The sequence below is a fragment of the Leopardus geoffroyi genome, chromosome B1 (assembly GCF_018350155.1).
Source record: "Leopardus geoffroyi isolate Oge1 chromosome B1, O.geoffroyi_Oge1_pat1.0, whole genome shotgun sequence".
In the NCBI taxonomy this organism is placed as follows: domain Eukaryota; kingdom Metazoa; phylum Chordata; class Mammalia; order Carnivora; family Felidae; genus Leopardus; species Leopardus geoffroyi.
This window is the reverse complement of record NC_059327.1, coordinates 172,361,002-172,386,002: the sequence shown is the minus strand read 5'-3', so window position 1 is coordinate 172,386,002 and position 25,001 is coordinate 172,361,002. Positions and strand designations below refer to the sequence as shown.

Below are 25,001 nucleotides of genomic sequence, written 5' to 3'. Positions count from 1 at the left end.
TCCATTTTTCACTTTAATATACAAACTATTTTCACATGCTTTAGTGTAGTGGTTCTCCTAGTGTGGTCCCTGAATCAGCAGCAGGGGCAGCAGCATTTGAGAACTTGTTAGAGATGCATGCAGATTGTTAGGCCCACCCCCCACACTAGGGATGGGGTCCAGGAATTTTTTCTTTTTTTAAGAAGTTCTTCAGGGATTCTGATGTACACTCATGGTTAGAAACTATTAAAAGTCGGGATTAATTATCTAAGTAGTTCAAAGATCAACATCTGACTTCTAAATCCATCTCAGGCATATCCAATGAGTACCTGTTTCAAATACACCTGCTGGGACCCAACAATGACCACTCTTAATTCATTGATTTGTAATACCTGTAACGATCGTAATAATACTGCCACCACAATGGCTTCGGAAGGAAAACGAGCGCAGTGGATTTTCTGGGCTTATACCAACAACAAATGGGCCAGATCGAGTTCTGGAATGGTGTTTTTATAGACTAGACACAACCAGGCACATTAAGCCCGTGGGTTCTGGGACTGGCTGAGTCAGGACGGCGCTCACAGCCGAGTGGGGCCGCGTGAACCCGTTAGGTCGGGCTCAGCCTTCAGTCAGAGGCCACGGCTGGAAGCGGCGACCACACCACAGAGGCTCGAAGAGGGGCGGAGGCACAGGAGAGGACCCAAGAGGCCCGGGCAAGGCTGGCCAGCGCGGAAGCCGCACCCTCCTGGCCCCAGACGCCGGTAGGGCGGAGCCACGCGGCCGCAGCTCCGGCAGAGACGCGCTGCGCGGCGCGGCGCGGCGCGGGCTAGCGTTTGAGGCGTATGGGGCTACAACGGGAGCGGCTGCGCCGCTCGGCCGGGTCAGCGTCTTGCGCATGCGCGGATCCGGCGCCATTTTGGTGGCCGGCGCGGAGGTGATTCCACACTGAGGAGAGCGCGGCGGCCGGGGTGGCGGTGGCAGCGTTCGTGTGCTCGGGTGTGAGTCGCCGAGGGAGGAGGCGGTGGTGGAAGAGGTGGCGGCGGTGGCGGTGGTCGTAGCGGTGGCGGAGGAGGCGGGTACGAATCAGCTGCGGGCGGAGACATGGCCAACATCGCGGTGCAGCGAATCAAGCGGGAGTTCAAGGAGGTGCTGAAGAGCGAGGAGGTCAGAAATGAACTCCCGGACATCCCCCACCTCAGCCCAGGGTGGGAGGGTTCTTCCTGTAGCGACTTCAATGTCCCCGGTAACCCCTGGGTGGCCCTCCTTGCGGTCGCCCATCTGCCTGTGGGGAAGCAGCAGTCTCCCCCTGCCTGCTTCCGTCGCCTTCCCCTCCCCTCCCCGGGCCCTGGGATGGACCGTCTCGCGGGCGGGTGGTCTGGAGAGGAACACGGTTTGGGGGGCAGATGGAGAAGGGGGCACTTCTTGGAGGGGTGTGAGCTCTAGAGAGAGCCCTGAGGCTGTGGCAACAGCTGGAAGTGTGGCTGTAGGGTGTGGAGGGAGCAGGCCGAGCCTGAGAAAACCCGGGAAGTGGGTTGGGGGAAGGGGAAAGGTGGTAACTGGATCCGGAGAGCCGCGCTGCTTAAAGGCCCACACTTTTAAGGGTATTCTATATTATAGCCTGTTTGGCCTCCACCCCCCTTTCCTTAGGGAAGGAACGAAGGAACGGTAAAGGATCTTAGGTGTTGATGAAAAGAGACGATCAGAGTTACTCCTTAGTTCGGTGTTGGGAGAGAAGAGGAGACATAAGGAATACTATTTTATTTGAATGGGGGGATAAGGGAATTTTCACCTGAGGTAGGAAATTAATTCCAAATTAGATTATCTCGTTTTCACCCTCCCCCCCCCCCCCCCCCCCCAATTCCTAGGCCTCTTCTGTTGACATCTAAATCTTTTTGACTGGGTGAAGGCAAGTTGTTTGGTGTATTAAAGGCATTTAAATATTTTTCGTTAGGAAAAAATAATGGAGAGTATAAGTAGCTTATTTCAAAATACTGTTTACAAGTTACATATCAGAGTCTCTCTTAACACAATGCCTCTGTGACTGTTGGGTTGTGCCATGAAACTTCATTATGATGTCCCTCATAGTTAACTTCTTACTTTTGAAAAACAGCCCTATTTAAAACATGAGATTTCACCAGATATTAGTACATTATTATATCTCCTTATTGAGTAGGTTTATCCCGATGTAACCTGAAATTATTTAAAAAAAATTTTTTTTTTTTTTTTGGTCTCAAGCTGTTTATGAGTCCTGAGGAATTTAAATACTTTAGTGTTGGCCATATTTATGTATATAACATATTCACAACATCCTAGTGATTTGACTCAAAACTATGCAATTATCAGTACAATTTTTCATACCCAAATCAACAAGAATGTCAAGTTTTTCCTCCTTGGATTTAACAGAGATGAAAAAGTAATACTGAAATAGTTATTTTCAAGATGTCACATACCATTATAGAATGTATCATTGCTATTTGTATTTTTCTTATGTTGAACTTTGATAATCCCAAAGATTTGTGAAATTCAGCATTCTAAGTATGTGATGAGTAATTAACATAAACGATAACACTTGAGCTTTATATCACTGATTCTACAGTTACTATCTTTCCAATTAGACTTGGAGAATATAATTCTTTAAAGTTACTTAAAAATAACAAATACTAGCAGGTTTACTGAAGGTTGTAGTATATAAATAATGATCTGTTTTACAGAGCATGTGTATGAACTCTGACCTCTGTATTTGTTCAAGTGCCAAAACTCTGAATGGAAGGATGACTTTGTATTTTTTGTGGTACAGTGCAGAAATAGGGTCATAAATGTCTGTACTGATAAACAGTGAAACAATGATTCTAACTTTTTATTTGCAAGAAAATATATTCCAGCACAGTTGACATATATGTTCCTAGTGAAAGATTCATCTAATACTGTTGCCAACAGCCTAAAACATTTTTTCTATAAAGTTGTACATGCCTGAAACTTAACGTAAGACTTCTAATACTTTATTTTTTATTACTTAAAAATGGCAAGTTGCTGCTTGTAATTCATATGGTCTCTTTGCTTTATATGAGGAGGCTTTCACCATATTTTTAGTACTTCCAATTAAAGCTTAAAAAATCTTGTATTGCTCTCGCAATGCCTATTGTTAAAATAATACTGCTCTTTATATGTAAGGGATGATGAGGGCTGGCTTCGTAAGCGTTATAGTTTTTCAGACGAAGAGAACAGGAAATGCAAACACAAATTATTTTAAGAAGAGTGCCTTTATAAATTTGGAAGGAAACTTCTTCCAGAAAAGAAGTTGCAAAGAACATTAAGGAAAGGGTCAAATAATTTAATCTGGATTATAACCAATAAATAGCTTTATTTTAACCAATATTGTATTTCATCCTATTTTAGTAGGCCCAGTTCTATAAGTGTATTATGTTGGTTTTTTATTTGGAGCTCTTTGAAGGACTTGTACAATCCACATGTTTCCTTATTAAGTGTGTAAATGCAGTATTCTGAGCGTCTGGTCAAGAAATCAAGTATTTCATCATGTCATCTATGTAAATCTCCAGTTCACAAAGTTTGTTTCATATGCTTGTATTTACTAAGAATACTGACTGATTTAAGGGCTTTTTTTTTTTTTTTTTTAAGTTCTTTTATAAAGATAGCTGATATCTGCTGATTCTGACCTTAAGAAGTTATAAGTGGGCATTCTTGGAGTGTGTTAATTAAAATATAGCCTCCAAGATAAATCAAATGTGAAAAGCAAGGTGCAGAATAGTGTGGAGGAGGCCACTATTTGTGTTGGAAGAAGGAGGAAATATGTGTATTTGTCTCTGCGGGTGAAAGGATTAGTGAGGAGAAATTGCTAAAATGTATTAGTTATGTATAAAGGATTTGGGTGTCTGGGGTAACTGGCATCAGAGGATCCTTTTTGAATTTTGAGACATGCAAATATGTTATTTACTTAATAAATAAAGGCATCTAGGCCTTTTTTTCCTGGAGACTGTTTGGAAATCATCCTTTTATGTGTCAGACATTAATTTTAAATCTGTGTGAATTTTAAGTAGTATTTCAAATTGCCAGGAATGGGAAATTGATTAAAGTACCTTTTATAGTTACTTTATGAGTCGAATTACATAAATGTTGATTGTGAGGATATAATAAAACTATAATCTGTATTCACAGATTGTGTTATTAATTATTATTGCTGTTAACAATAACCACTATTTGTAGAGTGGCTCTCAGTACCATTTATTTATGCATTATTGCTAATTTTCAAGAACAATTCTTTAAATTAGATTTCTTATTTCTTAGATGAGGAAATTGAGATTCAAAGAAGTTAGATATTTGTCTGTAAACATACAGGTTTTGGGTTTGGATCTAGATCTCCTAGTTTTTATATTGTATCACACTGTCATGACTTTCCAAGGATAGGCATACTTTAATTATTTAAAAATAGTTGAGACTGGTTTGTGTTACTGGTTAAAGGATTTAAACCAATCTAATAGTTTAAACATTAAAATAAGTGTTACCTGTAATTAAAGATTTACTTGCATTTCAATACGCAAAATCCTTTTAAATTTGAAGCTCAGTGAAGTAAAATGCCCTTAGGTCAATGCACGTACTGTTGTTTGTTTTTGTGTTATATATTACCTGTAGTTTTTTCATATTGTAGCTGCACTTTGCTAACATTCTTTTTAGGATTCCAATAGGGAATATTTAAATCTGTGGCGTTAAAAATTGGTGTCATGAAAACTGTTACTGTGTAAGTTTTCTTTTAAGTGTTTAAATGGATTTTGTATTTAGTGTCATTTTAAATTTAATATATTTTATCTATAGAGCTAGTAGGCAAATCTTTAGAAGTTAAAGTCTTGATTACTGTAGACCATAGTTCCTTGTTTTGGGCACTGTTGACATTTTAGGCTGATAATGAATTCTTTGCTGTGGGTGGCTCTCTGAGTTGTAGGATGTTAAGCAGTATCCCTGGCTTCTATCACTGGTGGCCGGTAGCATAGCCAACCCTCCTCCCTACCCTTCCTGCCAGTTATAAACTAAAAATGTCTGCAGACTTTGCCAAATGTTGAGAACCACTGCTATAGAAAAAACTCTTTAGAAGAACGTTTCAGACTATTAACTATGTAAGATGTGTGGTATAATTTATTGAAAGGATGAATGAACAGTAAAGGTACAAAAAATTTTTATAACATGGCTATTACTAGCTTTGAATGTTGTTTTTAAGACTTTAAGTTTTTCCCTTTGTAAATTAATGATCATCTTTTTCTTGTAAACTTTTTCCTTTTTGATTTAAAGAGAAAGGTGAAATTCCCTGCTGAAAATGAATGTAACCAGAATTTGAACGATATTTTTAATAAGAGTACAAAAGTGGTTTGCTTTCACAGTTACATAAGTTACAGCTCTGTATAACTTAAATGGTGTGCGTTATGGGGTTCTCTGTGTGGATTGAGTGAGGAAAGCTTTTGATTGAGTAAAAAAAAAAAGTCTGGTTCAATAATACTGTTTGGGTTGCATTTCTTGTTTTATTTCACTATTATAAAGATTTTGATCAGGCATAGCTTAAATTTTTTTTTTAATGTTTATTTTTAAGAGAGAGAGACAGAGCATGAGTGGGGGAGGAGCAGAGAGAGGGGGAGACACAGAATCCAAAGCATGCTCCAGGCTCTATGCCGTCAGCACAGAGCCCGACGTGGGGCTTGAACCCACGAACCATGAGATCATGACTTGAGCTGAAGTAGGGCACTCAACCGATTAAGCCACCCAGGCGTCTCTGATCAGGCATAGATTTAAATGCATAGGGGATTCCCTAGCATGTCACCATTTTGTAAAGAATATGTGTTCTTATTTTCCAGTAAATAATGATATTAACAGTTATTGAGCATATTGACCATAGCCCCAAGAGACTTGGTTGGAGATAGATTAAAACTTAGTTAAATACAAAGGGTAAATGTTATGGGAGTTCTGAGGGTGTGTGTATGGAGGGAGGGTTTTTTTTTTCTTTTTTTTTTTTTTTTTTTAAGTTTTCATTTTAATTCCAGTTAGTTAACATACAGTGTTATCTTAGTTTCAGGTGTACAATATTGGAGGGAGGTTTTTGAGCTAGGGTCCAAAGGAAGGTTAAGACTGACCTCAAATTTCAGAAAGTGCCAGAGGAATTACAGGAATACTGGAATTTATAAGTACATTTTTTTTTTCTGTAGGCACCTGAATTGGAACTAGGGAGCAGAGATGATTGGCGAAAATTAGGCAAGAGACACATTTACATATTTTGAAAGATTGCATACACAGCCCTGATATACTGTAAACACGGTTGTGGAATTAGCACCTAAGTATCTTCACTGTTATCTTTAGGAAAAAACACCTTTTTCATATCAAAGTAAAATTTAACAATAAGGTGTGACCAGTACCCAGATCAGATCTGAAACAATATTATAAGCACCATAGGAACCCCCAACTGCCCCTTTCTAGTCACTTTCTGACTTGTTTTTTGAGAGAGTGATGGAGACAGAGCATGGGAACAGGGGAGCGGCAGAGAGAGAATCCCAAGCAGACTCTACACTGTCAGTGTGGAGCCCGATGCAGGGCTCAAACCCACAAACTCGGAGGTCATGATCTGAGCTGAAACCAAAGGTCAGACACTTAACCGACTGAGCCATCCAGGTGCTCCACTTTCCTGACTTCTAATAGCACAGATTAACTTTAAATATGTTTGAGTAAAGAATAGACACAAGTGTATACTATATGTGTTTTAATTTTGAAGGTTTTCAAAAGATAATCTTTAAAATATTTGTTCAAAAAATGTATTAGTGGTGTGTATATGTATATATATACATACACATACATAACGTGTACAGCAGACTATTGGCAATGAAAAAGAATGAAGTCTTGCCATTTGCAACAATGCGGATGGAACTACAGCGTATTATGCTAAGCGAAATGTCAGAAAGACATACATGATTTCATTCAAGTGGAATTTAAGAAACAAAACAGATGAACATAGGAGAAGAGAAGGGAAAAGAAGATAAAAACAGGGAGGTAAACCATGAGACTCTTAAATACAGAGAACAAGAAATTGAGGGTTACTGGAGGGGAGGTGGGTGGGGGGATGGGCATTAAGGAAGGCACTTGCTGGGATCAGTACTGGGTGTTGTATGTAAGTGAAGAATCACTGGGTTGTACTCCTGACACCAATACTACACTGTATGTTAATTTGAATTTAAATTAATAGTGTACTATATATATCTACTCATATATACTATATGCTACATATAATAGTGTCTTAGAAAACATGTTAAAATGCATGGAGTATTAGAATTGAAAGACACCATACATCTAGGCCAAATTCCTCATCTATAAGATCAGGAAACAGGCCTAGAGAGAGATTGATTGTTGTTCAGTGTCACAGATCTGGTTAACTAACCCAGGCTTTTTGCATACCAGTCCATTCCACCCTTTATATATGGTCACTTTACTGGACTTTTTTTTTTTTTTTTTTTTCCAACATTTATTTATTTTTGGGACAGAGAGAGACAGAGCATGAACGGGGGAGGGGCAGAGAGAGAGGGAGACACAGAATCGGAAACAGGCTCCAGGCTCTGAGCCGTCAGCCCAGAGCCTGACGCGGGGCTCGAACTCACAGACCGCGACATTGTGATCTGGCTGAAGTCGGACGCTTAACCGACTGCGCCACCCAGGCGCCCCTGGACTTTTTTTTTTAATGTTATTTTTGAGAGAGAGTGAGGAAGGGACAGAGAGAGGAGAGGAACAGAGGATCTGAAACGGGCTCTGTGCTGACAGCAGCGAGCCCAGTGGGCTCCAGCTCATGAACATGAGATCATGACCTGAGCCAAAGTCAGATGCTTAACCAACTGAGCCACCCAGGTGTCCTGGTACTGTTTTTTTTCATGAATAATACTATAAATGCTAATAAAACTTCAAGTAAGAGTGACAATTTAATATTGGCTATTGTATTTAAGTATATCTTGCTTTTTTTTCCCCTTTCGGTGTTAGAACTTAAATTTGGGAGGAGGCAGAGATATTTCACTCCGTAAGCATGATACAGTAAATTTAGCTTAGTGATTAAGAGCGTGGGCTTCAGAATTTGATTTGATTTGAGTCCTGACTTTTCTACACTTAACCTGCAGCACTGACTCTGTATCTTAGTTTTCTTATTTGTAAGAATGTAGGAAGATTAAGAGCATCTGTACAGTGCTTAGATCAATGCCTAGGACATATAAATGAATAGCCTATAAGATACCAAAGTTAGTGATATGTTCGTATTCTGCTTATTGTTGTTCTTGGATCCTTCAGTGGTGTAGTGATAGCTCTATGAGAATTTGCCTCAAGAAAAGATTTAAGATGAAGGAGCTTTAGTACTTCTGATAGTGATTCTTTGTCATCTGTTTGCAAACAACCTGTGGCCAAGGGGAATTCAGAAGAATATATCTGGGTTTTGTTCTCAAGGTGTTAATCTTTCTTTAGGAGACAGTTAAAAATTGGGGAAGAGTTTGTTAAAATGTGATCTTTTTAAGTGAAAAAGAAATACATTATTTGGAAGCCTTTCAGATAATACAGTGGATTATTTGGGATTTCTTGATATGGCTTTGGTTGCTTTGAACTGAACTAAGAAAACCAGATTCTAATTCTATGGTCTATGTAATCTTCAGTCTCTTCGTAAAATTCTTAATTTATTATTTATTTATTTATTTTTTTAAATTCCTAATTTAGGGGCGCCTGGGTGGCTCAGTCGGTTGAGCGTCCGACTTCGGCTCGGGTCACGGTCTCGCGGTCCGTGAGTTCGAGCCCTGCATCGGGCTCTGGGCTGATGGCTCAGAGCCTGGAGCCTGCTTCCGATTCTGTGTCTCCCTCTCTCTCTGCCCCTCCCCTGTTCATGCTCTTTCTCTGTCTCAAAAATAAATAAATATTAAAAAAAATTTTTTTTAATTCCTAATTTAAAATTGGGTCTTGGAAGCTAGAAAGTGGCAGTCACATCCATCTAACATCCGTGGTGGTCTCTTAGTAATTCTGAGATGAGATAACTTCATTTCATCCAAAATTCTTGCCCTTTTTCTTCCTTTAGTTCTTTGTTTTTATTACAAGTTTAAAATAATAAATACCTATAGTTGAATGCATGTTGTCTGCCATTTTATGTGTATGGCAGCCTTATGAGATTGATGTTATTCTTGTTTTCCAGATTAGAAAATTGGAGCTCTGCAGAAACTAAATAATTTACTCAGTATCAAGCAATTTATTGGTGGAAGAGGGGTTTGAAACCAGGTCTCTGACTCCCAGACATTTACTGATTAAGGTGTAAAAAAGAGTGTACAATCATATCTTCTGCTTGCTTCCTGCTCATTATTTTTAAAGATTTTTTTTTAAATTATGGAATATTTTACACTTAGAAGTTTAGAAGACAGAAGTTTAGAAGACATAACATCTTTTATGTCCATGGTATAGATTTAACAGATCTTAACTCTCTCATACTAGATTAACTCTCCCCTCTCCCCCAAGAAATAAAACAAAACATACAGATGAAGATCACTTTGTAACCTTTTCCCTATTCCATTCTCTTAGAAGTAATCACGTGCAGAAGATGGCCTATATCCTTTCCATTCATACTTTTGTTTTTACTATTGAAACCATAGTATTTTTGAGTGTAAAAATACTTTTTAGTGTTTTTAAAAGTTTAAAAAATTTTTTTCATAGTTGACTAATATTCTAAATTGGCAACTTTTCTTCTTAGCCTTTTTTTTTTTTTTTAGAATTTGTCCATGGCAATGCATATTGCTTTAGTTCTTTAAATTATGTAGAATTCCACATCAGGTTTTGTTTGTTTCTTTATTCATTCTCAATGGGCAGCATGAACTTTCAACATTTAGCCCTTTAAAAAAAGAGAAAAAAAAAAAAGAAAAAATCAAACATTATTATGTTTTCTTGGGCACATAAGAATTTTCCTAGGAAGTAGAATTGCAGGATCTGTGTGTGTTTTGCATCTTTTACATCACTGGGTGTTGCTTCATTGTTCTATGGATGATTGTATCATTACACTTCTCTAGTGGTGTATAGGTTCTGGTGACCTGACATTTGTAAGACTTAGATTTTTGTCAGGGCCCCTGGGTGGTTCAGTTGGTTAAGCGTCTGACTCTTGATTCCAACTGTTAATTTTGTCTCAGGTCATGATCTTGGGGTTTGAGAGATTGAGCCCCATGTGGGGCTCTGCTCTCATAGTGAAGAGCCCACTTAAGATTCGTTCTCTCTCCCTCCCTTCTCATACACACACACACACACACACACACACACTAAATAAGCATAAAAAAAAGGACTCAGATTTTTGTCAGTCTGATGGATGTGGAATTGTAGCTTATTCTAATTTTAATTTCCTTCACCAGTAGAGATATTAAGCATATTTTTGTGTTTATTGGCCATTAGGCGTTCTTTTGTGAATTTAGTGTTTTCATTCCTTACCCATTTAAAAAAATTTGGATAGTTTGTATTTTTCTTATTGATTTGCAGAAATTCTTTATGTATTTATATGTATTTATACGTATTTACATTATGTGACTTTTTTTTAACTTTTGTGCTCTTTTAAAATTGTGGTATGCTATACATGTAAAACTTAAACATCTTGTATATTTTTAAGTGTACAGTTTTAACGGCATTCATTAACATTGTACAACCATTACTACCATCCATTTCCAGAACTCATTTCATCTTGTAAAACTGTGAAATTCCCACCAAAAACTCTTTACTTCTTTGTTGCCCAGTCCTGGAATTCATCACTGTACTTTTTGTCTATGAATTTGACTATTACATGTTATTTGTCCTTTTATGACTGTCTTATTTTGCTTAACTTTGTCATTTATTATCTAACTGAAGTTTAATTTTTAAGTAGTCACATTTTTTGGGCGGTACCTCTGCCTCAGTTGAGTGTGCAACTCGATCTTGGGTGAGTTCAAGCCCCACATTGGGGGTAGAATTTACTTGAAAGAAAGCAAGAAGTCACATTTTTCTATCTTTTCCTATATGGTATGCTTTTTGTATTTTGTTTAAGAAATCTTTTCCTACTTTGATTATTTTAAAGATATTCAATGCTTAGTTATAGGAACAAATATAGGTTATATTCCCTAACTTTTTTTTTTTTTTTTTAGCGTTTATTTATTTTTGAGAGACAGAGAGAAACAGAGCACAAGCAGGGGAGGAGCAGAGAGAGAGAGAGAGAGGGAGACACAGAATCTGAAGTAAGCTCCAGACTCCCCAGCTGTCAGCACAGAGTCTGACGTGGGGCTTGAACCCACGAACCGTGAGATAATGACCTGATCTGAAGTCAGATGCTTAACTGACTGAGGCACACAGGTGTCTCCCCACCCCACCACCCCCGGTTTTTTTGTTTTTGTTTTTGTTTTTGTTTTGGTATTCCTTAAGTTCTGCGTTCAGGCTTTTATCCTGACCATATCATATGGAAGCTACTTCAGGCATTACCAGTATCTTCCGATACATCAGACTAACTTCTCAGCGGTCCATTTTGTATACCTTTCACTTCCATTTCTGTATCAGAACTTGCCTCTTTTGGTTATTCTGATCCTGCTTTTCTGGTTTTCCTTGAATACTATCATTTATTTTTTGTTTTTGTTTTGAGAGATCACACATGCACTCTTGCAAGGGAAGGGGACAGAGGAGCAGAGGGGGAAAAAGAATCTTAAGCAGGCTCCCTGCCTAGTACAGAGCCCGACTCAGGGCTTGATCTCATGACCATTAGGTCATGACCTGAGCTGAAATCATGAGTTGGACACTTATCCAACTGAGTCACTCAAGGGCCCCTGTGTCACTACTCTTGGTAAGTTGATTTCTTCTCCCATTCTCCATTTATCTTCTAAATCTTTGTTTCCTCTTTTACATTCCTTTTAAACACTCTTGGTCAGGTTTGCAAAGCTCAGGTGGGCTATTTATAGTAAAACTGTTTGCTTATTTACACTTACTTCTCTGCAACCTCTGTTCAACCCTCCTAGTGCCACGCCACAGAATTTAATTTTTAAAGTATGATCTTGTCATTTTCCTTTAGGTTTTCTATTGCCCATTGTACAAAGTCAAAACTTGTATACTTTTGTTCTAGTCTATCTTTCCTGACCTATATCCTGTCAAGTCTCAACACAGTTGCATGCCTACATGTACTTCACTCTCTCAAACCTTCAGCTACACTAAATTGCATACTGTTTAGTGCTGTGTCTGCCTGGGATAAGCCCTTACCTCCTCCTTTGCCTTTTGAAATTTACTTACCCTAAGATGCCTCTCCTGATAAATCTCTCATGAAAACACAGTTTACTTTTGTTCTCCAGTGTCACTTAGTCAGGATTTTGTTAGAGCAGTTAATGTATTGGTAACTGTACATATGTTTTTCTGCTCCTACTCGATATCATTGAGCTCCTTGAGATACTTACTCATCTTTATTTCTTCACCTTGTATAGTGCCTGGAATGTAGTGTGGGCTTAGTAACATTTAAAATAAGCCACGGTGCTTGGATGGCTCAGTCAGTTGAGTGTTCAACTCAACTCAGGCCATGATCTTACGGGTCTTGAGTTCTAACCCCACCTTAGGCTTTGTGCTGGCAGCATGGAGCCTGCTTGGATTCTCTGTCTCCCTCTCTCTCTGCCCCTCCCCTGCTCATGCTTACTCTTTCAAAAATAAACATTAAAAAAACATATTTTAAGCCAAAAAAAACTTTGATAGGCACCTAATATTTTTTTGGAGCTGCTGTCCAAAGCGCAAAACCTTTGCATAGGTTTAGGGCAGGCCTGTTAACTCGGTTAATTATTTTCAGCCTTTTTGCAATTACATATTTTTCTAGTGATTACAAATGCAGGACTAGTATATGTAACCTTCTCTCAAGTGACTGGGTATTTTTAGGTTTCTTTGTTTTGTGTGGACTCTCCTATTTGGAATTGGCATACTCAAGTGTAGATTTCTGATACTATTGCTTTTCAGCAGTGATAATACATTTTGTGCTTCATTTTTCTTAAATCATTTTGTAGTAGTTCCTTTTTTCTTTAAATATATAGAATATACTGAAGTTTATGCATCTGTTGAACATTTGGTTATTTTCCAGCTTTTGCTGGTGTACATGGGTAAGAATTTTGGGTGTGTATCTTAGAGTCATTGGGTGTTTGAATGAGGTATTAGGTGGTTAGATGTGTCAGACATTGTATCTATAGGCTTGCTCATACTTTGGCTATATCCTTAGGTGTTTACTTAGGTGCTTTATCTCTATCTGCTGGCTCTTAGGAACTGTGAGTGTGAGTCATTGAAGGCAGAGACTTATCTTACATTTTCAGTTCTCCATTGTTTAGCACACTGCCAGGTAAGCAGGAAGCACTTGTTTTCCCACATGAGCTTAAGGACTTTTTTAAGTGCCAGGGAGCTCATCCCCAATCACTGTAAAAGTAATACTGCTTATTCTGCTTCTGAGACTAGGGACTTTATAGTATATTGATAAAGGTGGCCTCTAGACGAAGTTGGGTTTCTGTTTAAGTGTTGATAATGTAGTCAGGTTGTGATTTGGGGTAATAGTCAAAGCCAAAAACTGGGAAATAGATGGTGGAAAGGCAATCTATTTTTGTTTTATTCTGTAGTTTTCCCTGTTAAAGATTTCAAGGAGCATCTATTCAATATTATATATGACATCGTCTGTATCAGTGTGGGTTAACTCTTAAGTTTACGTTTTCTCCACTTATTCAACAAATATTTATTGAATGCCACCTATGTTTGTTAGTAAGATATGGTCTATGCTATTATGGACTAAATTATGGTCTGGTAAGGCAGTGACACATTGACAATTGTATGTATGTTTGTTGAGTTTAAATAAGGAGAACTGTGGGGGTGAGGTAACCTAACCTCAGGGAAAGAGTTCCTAGGGAATAACCCTTAAACTGAAACTTGGGAGGGTAAATTGGAATTAACTTAGTCATACATTAGGATGATCAATTCTTGTATGCCTATAGAAAGCACTAATAATCATTATACAGTGAAGAATGTAGAACCATTTAATTACTTTTCCCTTTTAAATAAATAGCCGATTTTTGTGAATACAAAAGTAACACGTACTTGCTTATTGAATTTTGGAAAATACATAGAACTATAATAAAGTAAAAATTATGTGTAATCCTACCCCTGGGGATAATCCTTTTCTTATGTTTTTGTTTTGTTTGTGATATATTTTAGATATACAGAGAAACATCTTAATTTTGGTTATTTCCTTCCATTGGTTTTTAATGTATGTTCATATATACATGTATTTAGGAGTGGTTTTTTGTTTTTTAAGCAAGGCTTTTCTTAAAATGTTTATTTTTTTAAAATTCTTTTATTATTTATTTTTGAGACAGGGTGTGAGCAGGGGAGGGGCAGAGAGAGAGGGGGAGACACAAAACCGGATGTAGCTCCAGGCTCCGGGCTGTCAGCACAGAGCCCAACACGGGGCTTGAACTCCCAAACCATGAGATCATGACCCGAGCTGGCTGAGCCACCCAGGTGCCCCTAATGTTTATTTTTGGGAGAGAGACTGAGACTGAGCGTGAGCGGGGGAGGGGCAGAGAGAGAGGGAGACACAAAATCCAAAGCAGGCTTCAGGCTCTTCTGCTGTCAGCATGACGTGGGGCTCGAACCTGTGGATCGTGAGATCATGTCCTGAGCTAAAGTTGGATGCTTAACCGACTGAGCCACCCAGGCACCCCCATATTTAGAAGCTTTTAAAAGACCTTTGAATATAATTCGAATTTGACTTGCATCCCAGATTTGTAATTTTTAATGTCTTTTAGTCATTTGAAGCTGTCTTTCCCTACTAGAGTCCCTACTCTTGAGAAGCTCTAAAGTAAGCATCATGGCTCCTCTTTGTATCATCAGTATCAACACGTCTTTAATTGATTTAACAAATATTTGAAGGCTTCCTTTATGCGAGGTATTGATATGTGCTGAGAATATAGTGATGAGTGGGGCAAGGTAAGACAGACAAGTGATAAAAGTGCGGAGAAATATGTTGTATAGATGAAATTAATTAGTTGGGTTTTTTTTAATGTGTATTTTGAGAGAGAGCGTGCGTGCGCACAGGTGTGAGGGGGCAGAATGAGGGAGACGTTGAATCCCAAGCAGGCTCCCTTCTGTCAGCGCAGTGAGATCATGACCTTAGCCTAAATCAAGAGTCAGATGCTTAATCGACTGAGCCATCCAGGAGCCCCTAACTGGTTGTTTTTGATTGGATGTTTAGAAAAGGCCTTTCCTAAGACTTTAGACTTAAATTGAGATCTTAATGACAAAGCTTGTTTCTAGGGGAAGAAAATTCCAGATCAGAGGAAATAGTTAATACAAAACCCATAAAGTAGGAATGAATTTGATATGTTTAAACAAGCAAAAGGAGGTTATTGTAGCTGGAGTACTGTAGGTAAGAGGCAGAGAATGACGTAGGCAGGAGCCAGATGACATAAAACTTCTAGGCCCAAAGTAACGAGTTTGTATTTTAAGTGACTCTAAGAGGATTTAAAGAAAGAAAAGAACAAAATTTTTGTTTTTAAAAGACCACTTTGATGCCTTAAACTTCTGAGTAAGAAAAATAACGGTTTGGGTGATGCCTGAATCCTCACTGCTAACGTGAGATGAGATGAATTTCTGAGTGGGTAAGGTTGCCCCTAAGGTGACCTGCCTGTTTTGTGGGATCCTTGGGAGTCAGGATCTGCCTGTCCCCCCTTAAAAAAAAAAAGACCACTTTCGCTGCTGTGTGGAGAATGTATTAACCAAAGATGTAAGGAAGAAGGATTTAGGAGTTGTGGGTTGAGTTTGGCTGGGTGTAACCAAAGAAATGGTAGTAGTGGGTTAAACAATATGTAAACTCAAGAGAGAAGTATCCTAGAGTTGCGTGGTTAGAGGTTTTACAGTGTTAATAGACTACTAACTTTCAATTTACCAGTAGGAGTTTGACCCTTGTCCTTAAACTCTCAAAATGCCTGGCAGAGGTTCAGACAACATTTCTGAATTTTCAGAAAGGGAAACGCATTACCTACATGTCCAGCTGAGTTCACCCTTTTTAAAGAGCTTTCTGAGAAATCCCATTCAGTGACTTCTGTTTTTATTTATTTTTTATCCAGGATTGTGTCATAAAATCTTGGTTTAAGGAAGACTAGGAAATGTTTTTAGCGGAGCACATTGCTCCCCAGTTAAAATCAGCATTTCATTAGTAAGGAAAAAGAAAAGAAAATTGGTTAGGCATTTTGTCATGTGGGGGTGGGGAATGGCAGGAATGAATTTAGGAAGATTATTTGGGAAGCCTTTCTAGATAGCGTAGGCAAGAGATGATTGTAGCTTGGGGTTATGATAGAATAGGAGGCTGAAGAGAAGTATTTGGAATATGTTTTAAAGGTAGGGTCACAAGAGCTTGCTGATGTTACAGATGAAAAGTGAAGATACGAGAAAAACACCTAGACTTTTGTCTTTAGCAACCAGACAGATGATGCTGCTAATTTCTGAGATGGGAAAGAGTGGGAGGAGCACATTGAAATTGTCTGGGAAGATTAAGATTTTTGCTTTGTTCTTGTTAAGTTAAAGCTTAGACTGGATGACTTAACTCTAGGAGAATTTAGTTAGAAAAGGAGGGAGTCTAGGACAAAGTCCTGGTTTTTGTCATGGACCCCTAGCATCTTTTGAAGTTGAGCCTAGAAGAAACAACAAAAGATAAGAACAGTGAACTATTAGTGATATATTAGGAAAACCAGGGAGTGTGGTATCATTGAAACCAAGAGAAGACAGAATTCCGAGTGTGGTCAACTTTATTATGGTGCCGAGTGGGAGAAATGACATTGAATTTGAGATGCAGTGATTATTGATGACCTTGACTGGAATATTTTCATTGGAATGCTGAAGATGGAGTTATGATTGGAGAGAGTTAGTAAAAGAAAATGAGATAAGGAACTGACACCTTAAAAAGCTAAAGCAACTTTTTTAAGGCTTTGCTTTGACAGAGGAGCAGAGAAGAGAGGGGGAGCTGCAGAAGAATATGACTTCAGAGATCTTTATTTTTTTTTAAATGCTTCTTTATTTTTGAGAGAGACAGAGACACAGAGCGAGAATGGGGGAGGGGCAGAGAGAGGGAGACACATAATCCATATCAGGCTCTAGGCTCTGAGCTGTCAGCACAGAGCCCGATGTGGGGCTCGAACCCACGAACTGTGAGATCATGACCTGAGCTGAAGTCAGACGCTTAACCAACTGAGCCATCCAGACGCCCCAGCTTCAGAGATCTTTAAAAAAAATTCCGAGGGGCACCTGGGTGGCTCAGTCGGTTAGTCCTGCAACTAACTCTTCATTTCTGCTCGGGTCATGATCTCACGGTTCATGGGTTCGAGCCCTGCATTGGGCTCTGCACTGACAGTTCAGAGCCTGCTTGGGATCCTCTCTGCCCCTCCCTGCTTGTGCTCTCTCTCTCTCAAAATAAATAAACTTAGGGATGCCTGGGTGGCTCAGGCGGTTAAGCATTTGACTTCAGCTCACATCATGATCTTACGGTCCATGAGTTCGAGCCCTGCGTCGGGCTCTGTGCTGTCAGTTCAGAGCCTGGAGCCTGCTTCGGATTCTGTGTCTCCCTCTCTCTCTACCCCTCCCCCACTCACGTTCTATTTATATCAAAAAATGAATAAACGTTAAAAAAAATTTAAAAATAATAAACTTAAAAATTGATATTGATTATATTTATGTGTTGATGGATGGGAGAAATTGATTATACTAGAGAAAGGAGGAGTAATTGAATGTGTAAAGTTCTTGAGAAGAACGGAGGGGTGGTATCACTAGCATAAATGGAGGGATTAATCTGTAATAGGAGCAAAGACACTTAGGGCAAATGTTAAGTTTTCATTTGGGATTTGTGGTCTTCACTTGAACATGAGACCAATTAATGATGGTTGTGTGTTACTGTCCCCAACCCCAGCAGTGCTGCTTCAGGCAGACACAGAAAGGATTTTTGTTTTTTGTTTTCAAGTTAATTGGGGAATAAGTTTAACTAGCAGTGGGGCTTTGCCTTATGAGTACCTCGAAGGAACAAAAGCACCAAGGTTTGCAAGGGAGTGATTGATAATGAGGGAGAGTGGTGATGTTCAATTAAGCCAGCTAGTAGCTAGGTTTGGAGTACTAAAGTGAACTTGATTTCAAGAATTTCAGAATCTGAGAAACTTGAAATGGATTTCAGAGAAGGTGCAATTTTGGTGATGACAAAATCAAGTGTATGGCCATGGGTTTAAGATCTTATGGTCTGTAAATATCAGAAGCACAGTCTTTGTTTCCTTGTTCTTTTTTGAGAATTTAGAAATGTACAAAGATGACACATGTAAGCAACAATCTCATCAGTCACAGATATCTGTTGCTATTACCATCCTTTTTCTCTTTATACCAAATCAATGTCTTGGTTACATACTAAGTATTGTTTTGTACTTTTTTCTCTTAATATATCTTGTATTTTCTGTGTGACATTAAATATTCTTTTAAAACGTTTACTGTTTAGGGGTGCCTGGCTGGCTTAGTTGGTGGAGTATGCGACTCTTGATCTCGGGTTGTGAGTTTGAGCCCAAATTTGGGTGCAGAGATTACTTAAAAATAAGATCTTTACCTGGATGGCTCAGTGGGTTAAGTGTCCAATTCTTGATTTCAGCTTAGGTCATGATCTCATGGTTTGTGAGTTTGAGCCCCATGTTGGGCTCTGTGCTGACGGTGCAGAGCCTGGTTGGGATCCTCTGTCCTTTCTCTGCTTCTCCCCTGCTCATTCTCTTTCTCTCAAAAATAAACCTTTTAAAAAGTTTAAAAAAAAAATAGGGGTGCCTGGGTGGCTCAGTTGGTTAAGCATCCGACTTTGGCTCAGGTCACGATGTCACAGTTGGTGAGTTCCAGTCTTGCGTCAGGTTCTGTGCTGACTTGTGTCAGGCTCAGAGCCTGGAGCTTGCTTTGAATTCTGTGTCTCCCTCTCTCTCTGCCCTCCCCTGCTCACACTGTCTGTCTCTCTCAAAAAAAAGCCATTAAAAATTTAAGTAAAATAAAATCTTTAAAACAAAATGTTTACTGTTTAAATATTAAATAGTATTAAATATTAATAGTAAGTTACATATTTAATATTTGGTATTGCCTGACCAAACCATCCTTTTTTTTTATTATTTATTTTTTTTAAGTTTTATTTAAGTAATGTTTACACCCAACATGGGGCTCGAACTCCCAACCCCAAGATCAGGAGTTCTATGCTCTTCCCACAGAGCCAGCCAGGTGCCCCTAAACCATTCTTTTGTTGAACATTTAAAAGTTATTTTTTCCACTGTGTGTGTGTAGAGAGAGAAAATGGAATATCTTTACATAATTTTTATGTGAGTTTATTTTCCTAAGATAGATTTCCTGGAAAAAAGTTACTGGGTCATAGTGTCTGAACTTTTCATATGCTTATGACCAAAGTGCTTCCCAGAAAGTTTGTTGTCAATTTCTGTAGTACTGGCACTGCATGAGGCAGCCCATTTCATCATATTCTCACCATTAATACAATCTTTTTTTAAAGTCAAATAGAAAAATCAATTGTCCAATTTTATTTTTTTATTTAACTTTTTATTAAGAAAACTTTTGGGCACTTGGGTGGCTCAGTTAGTTGAGTCTGGCTTTAGCTTAGGTCCTGATCTCGCAGTTGTAGGTTCAAGCCCCACATCGGGCTCTGCTGACAGCTTAGAGCCTGGAGCCTGCTTCAGATTCTGTGTTTGTCTCTCTCTCTGCCCCACCCCCGTTGTGCTGTCTCAAAAATAAGTATTTTAAAAAATTTAAAAAATTTTTTCAAGTGGAAATTTGAAATATACTTACATTCTCACTACCTAGGTTGAACAATTGTTAATGTTGCTGTTATGAAGATAATTCACTACCAAAATCTTGAGCATATATCTCCTAAAAACAACATTGTTTTACAAAACCATGGTATCATTATCCTATCTAAGAAAATGTTAATTCCTTGATATCTAATATTCATATTACCTCAGGTAACTAAAAACTGTTTCATAGTTTTTTGGGGGGCGGAACAGGATCCACTTACAGTTTACAAATTGCATATGGATGTAATTTTTAGTCTTTTAAAATTTACACTGGTTCTCCCCCACACACCCTTCTTTTTTTTCCTTTTTTTGACACTGAAAATCCTGGAGATTTCCTTATAGTGGTGCTTTTTATATTTATTATAAACTGGGAGTTTATGTGTAAAGCTTTGACTAGGTTCAGTTAGACATTTTTGACAAGTATAGTATATAGTTCATACTGAGTCAATTTAATAGATCTGTAATAATATCAGGTTGTTTAGTGATGCTAGGTCAGTTGGATCTTGCCTGAGTCAGTTATTTCATTGGGGGTTGCAGAAATTTGGTTTTCCTAATTACCAATTTTACATTTGTATAGCTAATTATATATATGTATATATATATATGTATATATATATAATACGTCTACATATTATATATACGTATATGCACACACAGTATTCTTTTAGAAATGGGTTTTCTGTCACCAACTGGAATGAAAATTATTATTAAAGATTTGGTATAATAGTCCTCTCCACTGGCAATAAATGGTCTTTCTTTTCTTTCTTTCTTTCTTTCTTTCTTTCTTTCTTTCTTTCTTTCTTTCTTTCTTTCTTTCTAAGTTCATTTATTTTGAGAACTAGAGAGAGAGTGTGAGCAGGGGAGGGGCAGGGAGGGAGAGAGAGAATCTCAAGCGGGCTTGGCACTGTCAGGGCAGAGTCTGACTCAGGGCTCTAACAAACTGTGAGATCATCACCTGACCCCAAGTCAAGAGGCGCTTAACCAACTGAGCCACCTAGGTGTCCCATCCTCTTTCTCTTTCTTTCTTATCAGTGTGTGGATGTCTTAGTCCACCTGTGTTACCATAACAAAATGTCATAGACTGGATGGCATAAACAAAAATTAATTTTCTGACAATTTTATTAGAGTTGGAGACTTGCAAGTCACAGATTCAAAAGCAATTTGAGATTTGTTTCAGTTGTTTGAAATTTTTGTGGTTAAAATAACATTTATGCAAAATAAATTCATGTTGAATTTTATGAAAGTGTTTGTGTTTAGGGGTGCCTGGGTGGCTCAGGGTGTCCAACTCTTGATTTCAGCTCAGGTCATGATCTCACAGTTCCTGTGATTGAGCCCCACCTTGGCTCTGTGCTGACAGTGTGGCACCTGCTTGGGATTCTTTCTTTCCCTCTTCGCCCCACCCCTGCTTGGTGCACATGCACTCTCTCTCAAAGTAAATAAACTTAAAAAAAAAGTGTTTAGATGGAAGGATTACTCTAAGTGGTAGAAGTAATAGTATAGTTTGTCTTTCCCTTTTTTAAGAAAACTAATTTTGTCTCAGTTTTAGATACATATTCTTTGTCAAAGTAAAGGCTGTATTTGTCAGATTAAGGCATTTCCAGATACCTTTTTGATAAAAGTTTTCATGGAGTGAAGTCATTCTTGAATTCTTAGAATAAATCCCTCTTGGTCATAGTGAATAGTACTTTACATTTGTAATGGTATATCAACCAAGATTTTACTCAGAGTTGTGTATCTTTTCGGTGAGACTTGCCTGTATTTGTTCAGAATTGTCCTGGTTAAGTTTGGGGGCATCAAAGCCATATTTATTTTACAAAATGTGTTTATGATTGTTCTATCCATTTCATTGTTTTGAAACCATATGGGATTATTCTTTGTAAATTGGGGTGGATGTGTGTTTGAGAACCAGGTGGCTTTTTAGAGTGGTTGCTGAAAGACATATTTTTTTGTGAATTTTTCTTTTTCTGTGTTAATATTTTGTTCACATTCAAAATGTTTGTCAGTTTAGGTGTCTTTTAAAAAAACCTTTTACGTAATACATCTCATTATTTATGATGTTATTAATGTGTAAGTAAACTGAGGGCATGGTTTGCCTCAGTTTTTAGTTTCTTTTCTTTTTCCTGCCTTTAGTTTACTTATTCTTTGTCTTAACAGTTGAGCCTGTGACTTTTCAATTTTATTTTAGTTCCATGTTTCTCTTCCTTTTTGTTTCAGGTTTTTTCGTTTGTTTTTTACTTGTTTATTTTTAGAGAGAGAGAATCTTAAGCCTCCCTGCTCAGTGTGGAGTCCAAAGCAGGGTTCGATCCTACCATCCTGGGATCATGACCTGAGTCGAAATCAAGAGTGGATGCTCAACTGATTGAGCCACCCAGGCACCACATGTTTGAGTTCTTTAGTTTTGTTAGTTTTTCTTTTTTGTTGTCAGTACGTTTTATCATTTAAAGTTCCTTTGGCTTTGGGGCACCCGGGTGGCTCAGTCAGTTAAGTGTCCAACTTCGGCTCAGGTCATGATCTCACGGTTTGTGGGTTCGAGCCCTGCATCGGGCTCTGTGCTGACAGCTTGGATCCTGGAGCCTGCTTCTGATTCTGTGTCTTCCTCTCTCTACCCCTCCCCTACTCACGCTATCTGTCTCTGTCTCTCAAAAATAAATAAATGTAAAAAAAAAAAATTAAACTTCTTTTGGCTTTAAAAAGCTTCTGTATTTTGAGAGAGAGAAAATCCCAAACAGGCTCCACACTGTCAAGAGTTGGGTGCTTAACAGACTGAGCCACCCAGGTGTCCCTTAAAGTTCCTTTTTGACTTTTCTTAATGATACAGGAATTTGGGTGATTTTTTTTTTTTTTTTTTTAATTTTTTTTTCAACGTTTATTTATTTTTGGGACAGAGAGAGACAGAGCATGAACGGGGGAGGGGCAGAGAGAGAGGGAGACACAGAATCGGAAACAGGCTCCAGGCTCTGAGCCATCAGCCCAGAGCCCGACGCGGGGCTCGAACTCACGGACCGCGAGTCGTGACCTGGCTGAAGTCGGACGCTTAACCGACTGCGCCACCCAGGCGCCCCAGGAATTTGGGTGATTAAAAAAAAAAAAAGTTGTTTTAAATTAAGGATATAGTGTCTTTGTGAAAAATTTTTTAGTACAGAAATAATACAGAGTAAAATTTTTTGATACTTACCCTTTCCTTCCTCCCCTGAGTCCTCATCTTCTCTTTCAGAGGGAACTTTCAACAATTTTTTCTATGCATTTATATATTTAGTAAATACAGGAACTTTCAGTTTATGAATTTCCATAAATAACAAGGGTATAGCCACACTAAAAGCATTTTAGCTCTGTGTGTGATGGTAGTTGTTGTAAAGGAAAGCTTGTGCAGTATCCCAAGATTTAAGAAGAGCAACTTTTTTCAAAGTTTTATTTAAGTAATCTCTATACCCTATGTGGGGCTTGAACTCAGTGACCCCAAGATCAGGAGTTGCATGCTTTCCAACTGAGCCAGCCAGGCGCCCCCAGAGTATTTTCGTTGCTCTGGAAATCCTGTGTCATCCTGTCCATCTCCCCACCACCACCACTGCTGACCTTTCTGCTGTCTCCATAGTTGTTTTTTTTTTTTCCAGAATGGCCTATAATTGGAATTGCACAATATGTAGCCTTTTCAGATTGGCTGCTTTCACTTAATAATAGGCAGTTAAGCTTCCTCTGTATCTCTTCATGGCTTGATAGCTGTTTCTTTTTATTGCTGAATAATATTCCATTGTCTGGATTTACCACAGTTTATTCATCTACAAGTATGTCTTGGTTGCCTCCAAGTTTTGGCAATCATGAATAAAGCTGCAATAAACATCCACATACAGGTTTTTGTGTGGACATAAGTTTTCAACTCCTTTTGGGTAAATAACCAGGGAGTATGATTGTTGTATTATATGGTAAGAGTATGTTTAGTTTCTTGAGGAACTAACATTGTGTCTTCCAGAGTCACCGTATAATTTTGTATTCCCACCAGCAATGATTAAGAGTTTCTGCTGCTCCACAGTTTGCCAGCATTTGGTCTAGATTTTGGCTATTCTATTAGGTGTGTAGCGGTATCTCATTTTTTCTTTATATTTGTTTTGAGAGAGAGCTCGGGCAAGCGGAGTGGCAGGGGAGAATCTGTAGCAGGCTCAGTTCTGTGAGCATAGAGCCCAATGTGGGGCTAGATCCCATGAACCATGAGATCATGACTAGAGACAAAATCAAGAAATCGAGTCAGATGCTTAACCCACTGGGCCACCCAGGTGCCTCATTATCTCATTGTTTTAATTTACATTTCCCCCATGACATATGAAGTGGACCATCTTTTCATATGCTTATTTCCCATCTGTGTATCTTGTTTGGTGTGGTGTGTGTTAAGGTCTTAGCTCATTTTTTAATTGTGTTGTTTGTGATTGTTGAGTTTTTACGAGTTTGTTGTGTATTTTGGGTAACAGTCCTTTATCAGATGCATCTTTTGCAGATACTTTTCTCCCAGTCCCTTTTTCCTTCATTCTCTTGAGATTATCTTTTGCAGATCAGTTTATTTTTAAGAAGTTCTACTTGTCAATTATTTCTCTTATGGATTGTAGCTTTGATGTTAACATGTAAAAAGTCATAGCCATACCAAGTTTAATCTAGATTTTCCCGTGTTATTTTCTAGTAGTTTTACACTTTTGTATTTTACATTTAGGTCTGTGATCCATTTTGAGTTAATTTTCTTTTTTTTTTTTTTTTAAGTTTATTTATTTATTTTGAGAGAGAGAGAAGCCAAGCAGGGGAGGGGCAGAGAGGGAGAGAGAGGATCCCAAGCAGGCTCTGTACTGTCACCACAGAGCCCAATGTGGGGCTCGAACTCATGAACCATGAGATCATGACCTGAGCCGAAATCAAGTGAGACGCTTAACTGAGCCACCCAGGCACCTGGACCAATACCATGTCTTGATTACTGTAGCTTTATGCTAAGTCTTGAAGTTGGGTATTATCAGTCCTCTGTTTTTTTAGTTCTTTGATACCATTCATCAGAACTTGATGGTTTTCCTCATAGTTTTTGTTTTGTTTTGTTTTAATGTTTATTTTTAGAGACAGAGAGACAGCACAAGCAGGGAAGGGGCAGAGACAGAGGGAGACACAGAATCCATGAAGCAGGCTCCATCCAGT

General features: G+C 38.5%; 1 protein-coding gene and 1 non-coding gene across 2 annotated transcripts in view; both read left to right on the top strand.

Moving 5' to 3' along the window:
* The first annotated feature begins 744 nt into the window (after positions 1-744).
* UBE2K (ubiquitin conjugating enzyme E2 K) overlaps positions 745-25,001 on the top strand; it is a 69,012-nt gene continuing 44,755 nt past the window's right edge. The window contains exon 1 of the mRNA XM_045474987.1: positions 745-1,143. Coding sequence (XP_045330943.1) covers positions 1,081-1,143 — 63 coding nt within the window. The 5' untranslated portion in view covers positions 745-1,080. The remainder of the gene's footprint in view (positions 1,144-25,001) is intronic.
* On the top strand, positions 15,549-15,701 carry LOC123596665. Its single transcript, XR_006711801.1, has one exon. It is a non-coding gene; the product is annotated as a U12 minor spliceosomal RNA (small nuclear RNA).